This window comes from Pollicipes pollicipes, unplaced genomic scaffold, assembly GCF_011947565.3.
Source record: "Pollicipes pollicipes isolate AB1234 unplaced genomic scaffold, Ppol_2.1 Scaffold_4295;HRSCAF=5057_pilon_pilon_pilon, whole genome shotgun sequence".
NCBI lineage: Eukaryota > Metazoa > Arthropoda > Thecostraca > Pollicipedomorpha > Pollicipedidae > Pollicipes > Pollicipes pollicipes.
Window position 1 is genome coordinate 1743648 of NW_023596461.1, and position 12425 is coordinate 1756072.

The following is a 12425-nucleotide window of genomic DNA, read 5'->3' on the forward strand; positions in this document are numbered from 1 at the left end:
GCAAGCCTTACTTAGTTGTCCGTTTTTGCGTTTACGAAGATTGCTTTTGCGAGAAAATGTCATGCAAATATACGCGGCAAGGAGTTTTCCTATAGGTCACGCGTGTAAGAAAGGGAGGTAGGAAGTTATATTTTGTAAATATGGAAAATCTTGCAATGAGCAAATCTGCCGTAAATTCTGCAGTTCTGGTGTACCTAAATTCCACGGCCCTGTGTGCTTCCGGGAGCTTTGACCAATTGAGTGGTTCAGACAATGGCCACTAGATGCCACTAGTAACATTGTTTACAATCAGCTGATGGTTCGCGGCTGAGTGACACCGTTTCTGGCGCCGCGTCTGCGATCTCGTTCACTACCCGCTCGCCGCACTCGCCCCTGTGTGGAGGAGCGGAGTGTGGAGCTGGGTGGTGGGGCTGGTATTTGGTGAGGGTTGAAGCGAGTGAGATTGTCTCGCAGCTCTAATTTTGCTCCAGCAAGGGTACAGTAAGAAGAGTGAAGCCTTTATCTGTTTTCACTAGTTCTGATTGCTGTGCAAGAGCAAGATGAGGGCGTTTTGTGCCTTAGTGGTGCTAATCTCGTGTGTGCTGCTGCCTGAGTCTCAATGTTCTTCACAAAAAAGTGATGGTGAGTGATTTCTTGCATTTCATATCTGCTCATCAGATTTTCCAGCTATACCCAATATCCTTCTCTGATCACATAGTACCTAACCTGCTTGCTTTAGGTATTCATGTGAAATGTTTTCAGTGCATATCGTTGTACATAATATGCATGATGTCATCTCAACCAGAAAAAAATAACTGAAGATAAGTGTGAGATGGAAGTGCCAAAATGGGAAGGATGGCTGGAGAGTTAGTTCCAGACATCCTCCCTCCCCTTCAAAATGTATTCTGTATGCCTGGTTGTCTGCAATAATAGTGCTGTGCTGCACTACATGCCCAGTGGGCATTGCCTACAAACTTCAGGTCTCACTATGCTGTGTTGCACATATTCTGTGGGCCATGGTGCTGCTTCAAAATTGCATCCCATATCTAAAGCTTATAGCATGGGTTCATATATGATCACATGATTATGTGAAAGCAGATTGCTGCAGCTGACACCTTTCTGTTGTGTAATCATGCTTGTAATAAAAATTTTTATGCATCATTGTTACCTGAGAAAAGAGTGGGGTGTATATCAAAGTTCAAGTAAAGTTAGATTGCCTGTCAAATTTAGACATATTCTTAGCTCATTTTTATCTTTAGCTGTTTTCCATTTCTTAGATGCAGTTCCTAAACCCAATATTTCAGTGCAAATTGGTGATAAGCATAATTGCTGAACATGAAGTTACAGCTTTGTACAGAAGGTTGCTTGTGAAAATGCTGCATGTGTCATAGAATATGTAGATTGCTTATCTACTTTGGCAGGAATATCTTCTCTGATAGAGCAGTCATCCTATGAGGAGCATTGCTTCCTTTCCACAGACAAGTTTTGGGTGAAAAAGTTTGTGGTGCTATTTGTAATATACACATGCTTTAGATGCTCTCAAGATCTGCTTGCTTACATGGCAATGTCACCACCAAATCTTCAGACCAGCCCTGGGCCTCCATCATCACATGATCATCTCCTTCTGTGCCATAACCTCCACCATGTGATCAGGATAACCAGGCCACATCCCTCATAATTTGATCGAAATTATCAGGGTGAAAACTCCCTTCACTTCGTCGACCTCGCCGCGCTACCCTGTCCCGGGTGTGCTACCATCACATGGCTCCCGACATTCAGGGTGGCTGTTGTACCAGGACCCCTGTTGTTGATCGCAAGGTCTTCCTCTCGGTCGTGACCTGCGCCAGTGCATTTCAAACCGACCGCCAAATAATCAGCGTGGCGATGAAACGCTAGGCCCAACGAAACGAAAAAACGCTTAAAAGCCTGTTCTGCGCTGTTTTTAAGCCAGCCGTGGCGAGAATGGCACATTCCATGTTGGCGACGTGTGGGGATCGTGAGCTTCCCACGCCACGTTCGTGCCGTGATGGTCGGGCCGGCTCGCCGCCGGCCGCGCGTGGTGCGGGCGAGGGCCGCCACCACAGAGGGGCGCCGCACGGAGCTGCTCGGGGGAGAGGAGAGAGGCATCAGGCGGCCGAGCAGGCGGCTTGGGTCGGTTTAACGGTGAGAGAGACCGGCTTGGATCGGGCGGAGTCATATCGCACTGACATCACCTTGATGTCTGGATAGATCTTAAGCAGTTTTTTTCACTGTTTGCATCTGATCTTGCTCCAACGTCTACGTATTTAGCTGATGGATGTTGTCTGGTCATCGCGCATCTTGTGGTAGTAAGGCAGCAATGTCAATAGGTAGCAGAAGCCGCCAACTATTCCGAAGATGGCATCATGAGTCGAGCGAATGCAGCACGCGCTGGAAGCTGACACCGAAACAGACCTGGGATGGGGATGATTGGAGCCGAAAGCCGCTGGAAGCCCTCGTTGTGCGGTGCAGCAAGTCAGGGCGTCGGACTTGTGGCCTCATTGAAGCCCCTGCCGCGGTAGCGAGCGACCCGGCCTGCATCTATTGAGTGGCACCGTTAGGCCGACCCGCCGCGCTGGGCGAGCGACGACAGTCGGCGCGGGATCCGGCCCGCCTCGAGTCGACCGTGGCGTTCTCATGACCGTCACGGGACCTGGCCGCCTACCTGCCTGCGAAGCGGCTAGTGTGGGACCGGCCGCTTCCCTGTCTGCGAAGCGGCTGTGTGGGACCGGCCGCTGCCCTGTCTGCGAAGCGGCTGTGTGGGACCGGCCGCTGCCCTGTCTGCGAAGCGGCCGTGTGGGACCGGTCGCTTCCCCGTCTGCGAAGCGGCCGTATGGGACCGGCCGCCGTCGGGATGCCCGGCTCGTCAGCGGCCAGATCAGCCATGGGGTACCAAAGGGGCCGGACTGTAAAGTGATCATGTATTTTGATGTGCGTTCTCCTGAGTTAATTTTTTTCCGGGCTAGACGAAGAATGCTTGCCTGAAATACGTTTTTAAGCGTGTTGTGGACCTGGTTCATTAAGTCCGTAAGCAAATTAGAAGGCAGAAGCAGGAGATTCAGCGCAATAAATTCCGACGAGTATTTTATGGACTGGGACCTGGCCATACACTGTAGCCACCGCTGGTTCTTAAACATGCATTGCTGCGTAGACTTTTGAAGCGGGTTAGGTCCCAGAACCTAGTTTTCGGCCACGTCTTTGAGTAGCTCGCTTCCGGTGCCCCACTCAAAGGCAGCAAAAAGACACGCGCCGCGTGGAAAGTGGGAGCACCATTGTCACCTGTCGGGGCCCCTGCATCGGTGAGCACGCCGGACCGTGCCAAACCGGCTCTCCTTGAGCCTCGGAACATTAGCCGGCTGTTGACAGCGGCTATTGCACCCAGATTATAAGTCTGTCTTACGCCCAACCTGATTCTCCGTCCGAGGGCATCAGCGGAATGGATTGCGATGCTGCATGTTGTGAAGGCGTCTTGCATATTGCCTTTTCCGGGTAGTTTCTGGGTCGTTTCAGGCGCGGAGGGCCCTGGCCTACCCACGCCGCTCGGAGCGAGCTTCATAGCTTGAGCCGTACGTAGCAGTACGCACCACAAGACTGCCGCCTGACCAGTCCCGAGGGCCGTACCTAAATCAGCCCGATTCCTCTGCATTCGTCCGCCCCAGCCTGTCTGCCTGGCCGTGTCGCAGAGCGAGCGGTCCGCTGCCGGCCCGGGCCAGAGGCGCGCACACCGCTGACCCAGTGTGGAGTGGCGCGCGCGGCAGCCGGCCGGCCGGCCCCGCCGCCGCCGCCCGGCCCGCCGCCGCAGCGGCATCCGACACCGTCATCGGTCAGAATGACGAGGCGGCGGAGGCGGCGGCGGCGGGGTCAGGCGGACGCGTCTAGCGGTCCGTCGGCCCAGCTGGCGGACGGACGGACGCGCCGCACCGCGCCGCGCTGGCCCGGGAGGGGCCGCTCAGAGCGCCGGCCGAACCGGTCGGGAGACGCGCTCCAGCGTCCCTGCTCGGCGACCGAAACCGAAGGGCGTGAACCGGTCCGGGATGCGTCAGCTCGTAACCCCCCAACGCCGATTGCGGTTCGTCGTGGAAATGCATGCAGCAGTGATGTCAGCAGCTTGCGCCAGGAGCGAGAGACCAGTAACTGTTTTAGCTCGGGTGTTGAACACGGGGTTTTAACTAGAAGACTGCATTTACGGCGTTTATCGCCGGGTAGTGTACGTTTTGCGAAAGCTCTGTGTGGCTAACTTGAAGTTTTTTCTTTGTCGAATTGTTTTCACGCTATACTGAAGTTACAAAGTTTTAGCCTCTACACATGCGGAAGGCAAGTAGGTACTGCATGGTGGCAGGCATTTGTCGGGAGCCCACAATGTAATGGAATAAAAAGCCCACAATCCTCTTACCCTGAAACCCTACGGGATTATGGATCCATCCTTGGGATACAGACACATGCTGGCGTAGTGGTGCAAAACGTGACTGGGCTCCATAAAAAGACGTTAAGGTATTTTTTTCTGGAACAAGGAGAAACCGACGATTTTTAAAAAAGGTAAGGCAGTATCACCGACCGGTACTCGCCAACCAATGCACCCGAGTCAATGACAAAGCCCTGAGCAAGATTGCAATGTAAGAAGATTAGCGAACAAGAAAGGACGACGCCTAATGGTTAGCGTGGCATGCTGCAACTTTGCGCATAGTTAACTTCACAAATAATTTTTGTGCAACCACTTTCAATCATGGTAGTGCGTTTGTACGCCGCGTCATGGCGGAAGATAAGGCGCGTGGATTGCGGTGGATGGCAATGACGGAAGTTGTTGGGGACAAAAAGCCGCCCCCAGGAATCCGGTTTGTCTGGTTGCTCCAGGTAAAGTGCAAGTGGAACACGTTTCGCTAGATTCGATCTCCTCGTCTTTCCGCGTAAAATACCGTCCGCGTGGCAGTATGGTGGCCAGCAGCCCTGCGTTGGGTAAAACCGGGAAGTTACGAACAACTAGCACTATATATTGTTTGCACGGTAGCTGGAGTTGGATGCGCCAGGGCACGTGACGCAGGGGGTCTGTATGACCACGTGATTAGTGTGCCTTCTTGATCTGTGTGACTACATGGTCTGTTTGACTACGTGATCAGTTTGGCAACGTGATCTGTGCGACTGCGTGATCTGGGGGATGCGTGATTTTCGCGAGGCTGAAATCGTATTGACTTGGAGAAGCCCGAGCTCTTGCCACCGGCTTGTGGCTCAGTCTTAACATGACATAGATCCCTCCGACCTTGAGACATGCTCGTGCGAAACGCAACCAACGTGAGCAAAGACAAACAAGCTGTGAAATATGGCTGACATTTTCCTGAAGTGATACAATATAGTTTCCTTATTTCCGGAAGAAAACGCATTCGGGTACCCTCGGTTGAGCGACATTTGCCAAAACTCCAACAAGTTTTGCGAGATCATGCCCCTAAGTGACGTCACTCCTGCACTCAGTCCAGAGGTCATGCCTTTGTCAGCGGTCGTCACAGTGACATATTAATTAGCAATGGGTACGTCGTGTTTGTTCCTCCCCCCCCCCCCCCCATCTGTACCGATCTGCGTCAGAAGCAGGCTAATTACCCGTTCTGTCGCCTTTTGTGCTTTCGTATGCTGTGCTGAGAGGCGAACGTTCTTGCCTCGTGGTTCGTTTTTATCTTTGACGAAGAAAGTTGTTCGTGAGGCGTGAGAAAGAAAACGTTAAGATCCAGCCACGACTTTTAACTTAGACTGGAACCTGCGCATTGAACGCTCCAGTCAAGAACAACTTGACGGACTGGATTGTGCCATTCTGCAGCGATACTCACGTTGGCTACACTTGTGTGCCTGCCGCGGAGTGTTCCATTTTTGTACTGAATGAGGATATCAGTTTCAGCCAATCCAAATGTGATGTTTTCAGGTGTCAACAGCCAACCGTTCGAAATAAATGACCTAGTACATTTGAAATTTGTACGGCCGCTGCAAAAAAAAAAACGCCACACCGTGCCTTTCCAAGCTTCACTCTCCATCGCCAGTGTCTGCCACAGTAGCATGGCCGCCGGACGGCTGGCCGCCTGCAGCGATGCCCGAGCTGGCTCAGGCCGTCGGCAGGGCGTCCCAGACGCCGGCGGGGTGCGGCCGCCGGCCGCCGGCACGTCCCCGGCCGGCCGGTTTGTTTGGTTACGGCCGACGCGACAGGAAGCCGTCAAGCCTGCGCCCCCACCCGGCATGCGCCCCCGCCCGGCCTGCAGCGCCCCGATCCGCGGGGCTGCCGTGGGCCGGCAGCCCCGCGGATCGACGTCACTGATCGGTCACTGGTCGGACGTGCCGCCGTGGGCCGAAGCGGCCGGCACCAGGAACCGTCCGTCGTCTGCCTGAGCGGCCCCGATCCGCGCGCGGCCCGCGGGCGGCCGGCCGCGGCCGATTGCGTCAGCCGCAGCTAACGGCGCCGCCTTCCGCGTGGAACCGGGCCGGCGGCGGCGCACGCGGCCGCCGGCGTCTGCTGCTCCTCTCCCCTCCCCTCCCCGCACGACCGGCCGCCGCCCCCGCCGCCCTCGCCGGCCGAGGCGGCCGCCGCGTGAGCCGCAGGGAGGGGGGGGGGGGGGCTGGCTGGCTGAGAGACGTGTGCTCTGCACATTGGCGGACCGGGCAGGGGCGGGGGCGGGCGGGGGTGGAGTTGGACGCCTGGTCACGTCGTTCTGCTGCCAAGGCGGCGCGCCACGGCGGGGAGAAAAGCGACGGTACGCGGACATGGACACGGGTGAGGCCAACTGGCGCTAGCCGTCTGGTTAATCAGCCTCACGCTGGTGAAAGAGGACTGAGGGAAGCTGCTTTCAAGTCCGCAGAAGTCCGCTAGAGTGATGTGGCTGTTTGTTGGACCGCGGTTGCTGTGCGCGCCGCTGGCTGCAAAACAGATGGCGAGATATGAGCTCACGGAGCGCCGCCCGAAACGCTGTTGGAAACGGCGTGCGGTATGCTGACGCAATCGGTGCTTCGGGACATCTCAACGACAGACACCGACGCACACCCACGCCGGCTCCAGCACTCGGCCACGACCGGGGCCTGTAACGACGCAGATGCCGTCGTGCCCCCATTGGTATCGGAGCAGCTGTTAGCTGTTGTGCAAACCATCAGCCGTTGCGAGACTGACCGGCTTACATCCGAAGGATACGCGTGTTCTCAATCTCCTCAGTCTCCTAGGGATTGGGACGCCGACGAGGGGCATAATCGTAGGGGATCGGACGGGGCGGCAGATGGGGCCGGTTCGCCGTCGAGCCCAGCTGCAGGCGTGATCGGAGGGGAAAACGTGACGACGTGACATCTCTGTGTGCGATGGCCGTTTATATAAAGTATTTGCAGTGCTCCGTATGAGCAGCTAAGTTTCGGATAAGATTTGGTCCTGGTGTCGGAACACGCTTTTCTCCAACTGCCTGTGGATTGTCTCGTCTCGCGATTATTCGTTTGATTTCACAGCTCATCGCAGTCTGAAATCTTTGGGTTTCTTGAAACTGGCCTGGGTGCGACCAGTTGGTGCGGGCGTGAAAGCTTTGAGAAGCACCTCGCAAGCGCAGGTTTGTGTGGGTCTGCTTCGATACCATTCCTCTGGACTGTATTGGCTGCAGAGGCGTGTGCTCGGGGTTCGTCACAAGTCTTCCCTGCCCATTTTTTCTGATCGACACTGCTTTCTTGCCAGATAAGCGGAGCGTGCCGGCGCGCTCCGCCCTGTCCCTGTTTGGCTACTGCCCCCCCCCCCCCCCCCCCCGGAGGCAAGCGTGCTTAGGATGTCTCTGGTTCCCGCCTCCACCCGACATGACCGACAGTCACTGCCCCTCCCCTCCAGACCCGCCCTGCTCCGCCCGACATGCCCGGCTGGCTGCCCCCCCCCCCCTCCCCTTGCGTGTCATGTTGAGCGCGACTCTGCACGGCCCCCGCATAGGCATGATCGGCTTGCTTCCCCCCCCCCCCCTCCCTCTGCGTGGGGTGCTGAGCGCGACTCCGCACCGCCCCCGCTCAGGCATGATCGAATTGCCTCGCCCCCTCCCCCCTCCCTGCGTGCCGTGTTGAGCGCGACTCTGCACCGCCCCCGCTCAGGCATGATCGACTTGCTCCGCCCCCCCCCCCCCCCTCCCTGCGTGCCGTGTTGAGCGCGCCTCTGCACCGCCCTCACCCAGGCATGATCGACATGCTCCGCCCCCCCCCCCCCCCCTCTCCCTGCGTGCCGTGCTGAGCGCGTCTCTGCACCGCCCCCACCCAGGCATGATCGACTTGCTCCGCCCCCCCCCCTCTCCCTGCGTGCCGTGTTGAGCGCGCCTCTGCTACCGCCCCCACCCAGGTATGATCGACTTGCTCCGCCTCCCCCCCCCCCCTCTCACTGCGTGGGGTGCTGAGCGCGCCACTGCACCGCCGCGGCAGCTGACGCCTGCTTTGATCCGTTGCAGATCTCCTGGCCATCACGGTGGCGACCGATGCCACCGACGGCTTCAAAAGATACGTCCGCTCGACCACTATGGCCGACATCGCCGTCACGGTACGGGCGGGGGGATGGGGCCGCCGGTCACTGTGGCGGACCTTCCCGCACGTGGGCGGCCGAGGTTTCCAGGGGGAGTAATGTACGTTAGTTAGTCTGGGTGAATTGGCGGATTATGCCAAACAAGTGTGATTAGCTGTCATCGTGCGCATACCAGCTCAATGAATGTACACAAAACCATCTCAGTGTGCAAACTGTCTCATCGTAACACTAAAACCAAACACTTCTGAGTGCGCGCTTTCGAAACGTAATTACAAAGGTTCCGCAAGACTTGCGCTTTTTCCGAAACTATATAACGAGAAAGTCGCCCCACTTTTCCCGAATATAAGGCTTATGTCCACTTCGCAAGCGTCTAAAAAGGTCACTAGACGACTGATTATAGACAATCATGGCCTATGACCCGCCTGTGACAATAAATTGTTCACTCCGTGTACGAGATCCCCGCATTATGTGATTACTACATGTGCCTCGGCCGCTCCGCGGGGCATGGCTAGCACAATTCGGAAAATGCAGAAATATGGCCAACAAACTCAACTTTGACAAAACCCAACGTTTTGTGTGCAGCTGACATGCAAAAGTAGCTCGGAGCATTACGCTCTCCCCAAGTATGACGTCACCCTAAGTGTAATGCTCTGAGCTACTTAGAGCTGACATGCAAAAGTAGCTCAGAGCATTACGCTCTCCCTAACTATGAAGCCACCCCAAGTGACTACGCCGGCACCCCGGTCGTCCCATTGGCATCACGCGCGCTCGGTCTTCCGTCGCCAGTGGTGGCGGGGTGCATTTGACCAGGACGCTGCTTTGTCCCAAAGCCATTTAGCGCATTAATCAGACGTAGGTTTGCTGCGTTACATTGACGTTTTTATTGGCGTTAGAGGCGTGCCAGTGGTCGTACTTGGCACTGACTTCTTTCATTTCTCTCTCATTGTTAAGTGGCATTTGTGTGCATCATAATCTCCCGTTACTGACTGGAAAATACGAGTATATATGTACTGTTCTACCTTACGTGTATAGTATCTCCTCTTCTTCTCAGCAAGGAGTGCCCCGGCCTCGGGATTTTCTGTTCCTTATTCGGAAGAAGTTCTGTACGCTGCGGTGGACATGGGCCTGGTCACCCGTTTGTAGATGATGGGTGGAAAGAGATAGCGCTGTATGCGCTACGATGCTGCGTGGACATGAAAAGAACGATGTCCGCACGTGAACACAATCCGCGCATGCGCATATCCTCTGGGGAAAACACCGCGTCTCCGTGCGTGGGAATATCAGCGTATCAGCACGGGACACGCGCCGATTCAAACCTGTCGAGACTCGTTTGCTTCGGGGGACCAGAACTGGACCCGTGGCACGCTCCCGCTCGGCGGAGTCGTTTTAAAATGCTCCGCAGGCACGAGTTTGACCAGTTTCCACGACATTTTGCGAAATGTCGTCAGCTCAGTTGGAGATATCGGGAAACCGGATCCGGTATATGTGTATCAATCCGATGCGTCTGATTGGGATTAACCGAGCGGTCATGAGCAAAATTCTGGGCAACCTTGAAAAAATTCCGGACTGTGCTTATTACTCGTGATTTTGTGTGTATGTTTTTAGATTTTGCGCTCAACGCTCCAACTTTTGAAAGTTACGAAAGACGCAGCGCCAGTGGCGTGGTTCCTATTGCCTTGGTTCTCCCCGTGAGTACCCGTCATATTTCGGGGCCGGCGAAACGCATGGCATGAGCGTTACAATGTGAGTGGTATGCGTCGTGGGGGCGATCCATCTCCGCTGTGGGAGCTCCGTAGGCTGGCCGTCGTGTGTCTGCGTCGGGGCTTCGTGGGTCGAGTCTGGGAGTCAGGCCAGCCGTGACTCCCTGCGGCAGCCGCGACTCCGTCTCCGCTGCGTGCAGCCCCCCTCGTGACCTCGTGACCTCCTGGTCCAACCCCCCCCCCCCCCGTCGCCTCCGGTCAGCCCTCCCCCGAGCAGCGGTGCGCCGCCGCCCGCTGACGCCCGTCCGCGCTCGTCGCCAGGTGCTCGGCATGGGCGAGAAGTGGCGCGGCGGCGACGTGAAGCGCTTCGCCGGCGGCGGGCACAAGGTCAACCTGCTGCGTGCCGAGCTGGAGAAGCACAAGCTGGACAAGGACAAAATCATCATGTTCACCGACAGCTACGACGTCGTCATCAACGCGCGCGGCAGTCAGATCGTGCGCGAGTTCCTGAAGATGAAGGCGCGTGTGGTGTTCTCCACGGAGGGCTTCTGCTGGCCGGACAAGACGCTCGCCTCGCAGTACCCGGTGCCGGAGAAGGGCAAGCCCTATCTCAACTCGGGAGGTGAGCGCTGCACGTGGGAAGCGGGCGGCGGCGCGTTTGTATGGTGTATGGAAATTTGGTGGCGTAAAGTTCAGACCTTACATCATGATTGAAAAGGACCACTACCCTTAAATCTCATGTCGTATATTAATATTGGGTAAAGAAGGGCAAAACGGTTTGTCCTGCTCTTTTCTCATGTCCTGTCCTGCTCTTTTCTCTTTTCAATATAGGTCATGGCCCCATAGTTAGTGATCCTTCTTCATCTTGATTTATGGAAATGGTGCGTGCAAGCAGAGCAGTTCTCCAAAGATGAACTCGTTACAAGGATCTGTTCGAACAGCAGTGGATTGCGAGACCATCGCTTTATGACGGACGTCAAGTTCACCTGGCAATCGATGTTTTTCTCTGTATGCTTCTTTAGGTAGGCGCCCGTTTTGTTAGCACGTGAGAAATAGTGGTTTAATAATAATATAGTGGTTTAATAATCATAATATAATAAAATAGTGGCGCATTAGTGGTTTCAGAATGTCTGGAGCACTGTGAATATGGTGTTTGTCGGTTTCGCAGGCATTGGTTGTTTCAGAATGCCTGGAGTACTGTGAATATGGTTTTTGTTTGTCCCTTTCGCATTCATGAGTGGTTTCAGAATGGCTGGAGTATTGTCAATATGGTGCTTGTTTGTCGCTTTCGCGGGCATTACTGGTTTCAGAATGCCTGGAGTTCTGTCAATTTGGTGTTTGTCGCCTTCGCAACCGTCTTCGGCTGTGGTTCGGCATGGTGTTCCTAACCTGGGCTTCGCCGTTCCCAGCCTTCATCGGGTACGCACCCGAGCTGTACCAGATCGTGACGCACGAGCCGCTGGAGGACGGCGGCGACGACCAGCTGTACTACACCAAGATCTTCCTGAACAAGGCGCTCCGCAGCAAGCTGGGTATCAAGCTGGACTATACGGCCAACATCTTCCAGAACCTGAACGGTGCCACGGGTGAGCAAGACGGCGCCTACCGCCGGCGCCGATCGGGGTGGGGCCCGTCCGGCGCGTGCCCTTTGCCGCCGCCGGCTCGGGACTCCGCCTGCTGCCGCTACGATCTAGGAAGTGGACAGGGAGCCCTCTGACAGGTCTGCACGTTGTTGGTGTGGCCACGGTCGATTGCGTGCAAAGTTCGCATCGACGATTGGCTCGTAGTGTGGGGGGGGGGGGGGGGGGCAGTTCAGATGGGTGACATGGCGGGGGAGACGCCGGTCAGCATACAGCACCGGCTCACCGTCAAAGCGCGGGACCGCGTCGTTGCTGGCCGGGTCTAGAGCAGGCCAACGTTTCTGGGCGCTGAGCGCCGTACTGGGCCAGAGCGCTTTCTGGCGGTGCGGGACGAAGGCCACCAATGACGAGCGCTTTGGGATGTCAGCTGGTACCCTCTGGCAAGAAGCGTCTGTACCAGTTGTCTTGTACCACCACATCATTGTCGTAGCTTTTCGACATGTGCCCTCTCATGACACTTACGTGTCCGTGATGTACTTGTCTTCCGCACCGCATTTTCAATTTCGCTACATCTGATTTGCATTGCTTTGTGCGCGGTTATTGTATTCAACTCCCTACACTTCTGACACAGGCACTTCTACTTTTACTTTGCCG

General features: G+C 56.0%; 1 protein-coding gene across 1 annotated transcript in view; it reads left to right on the forward strand.

Moving 5' to 3' along the window:
• The first annotated feature begins 330 nt into the window (after positions 1-330).
• LOC119096383 (procollagen-lysine,2-oxoglutarate 5-dioxygenase 1-like) overlaps positions 331-12425 on the forward strand; it is a 31972-nt gene continuing 19877 nt past the window's right edge. The window contains 4 exon segments of the mRNA XM_037219255.1: positions 331-621; positions 8421-8509; positions 10513-10813; positions 11601-11777. Coding sequence (XP_037075150.1) covers positions 540-621; positions 8421-8509; positions 10513-10813; positions 11601-11777 — 649 coding nt within the window. The 5' untranslated portion in view covers positions 331-539.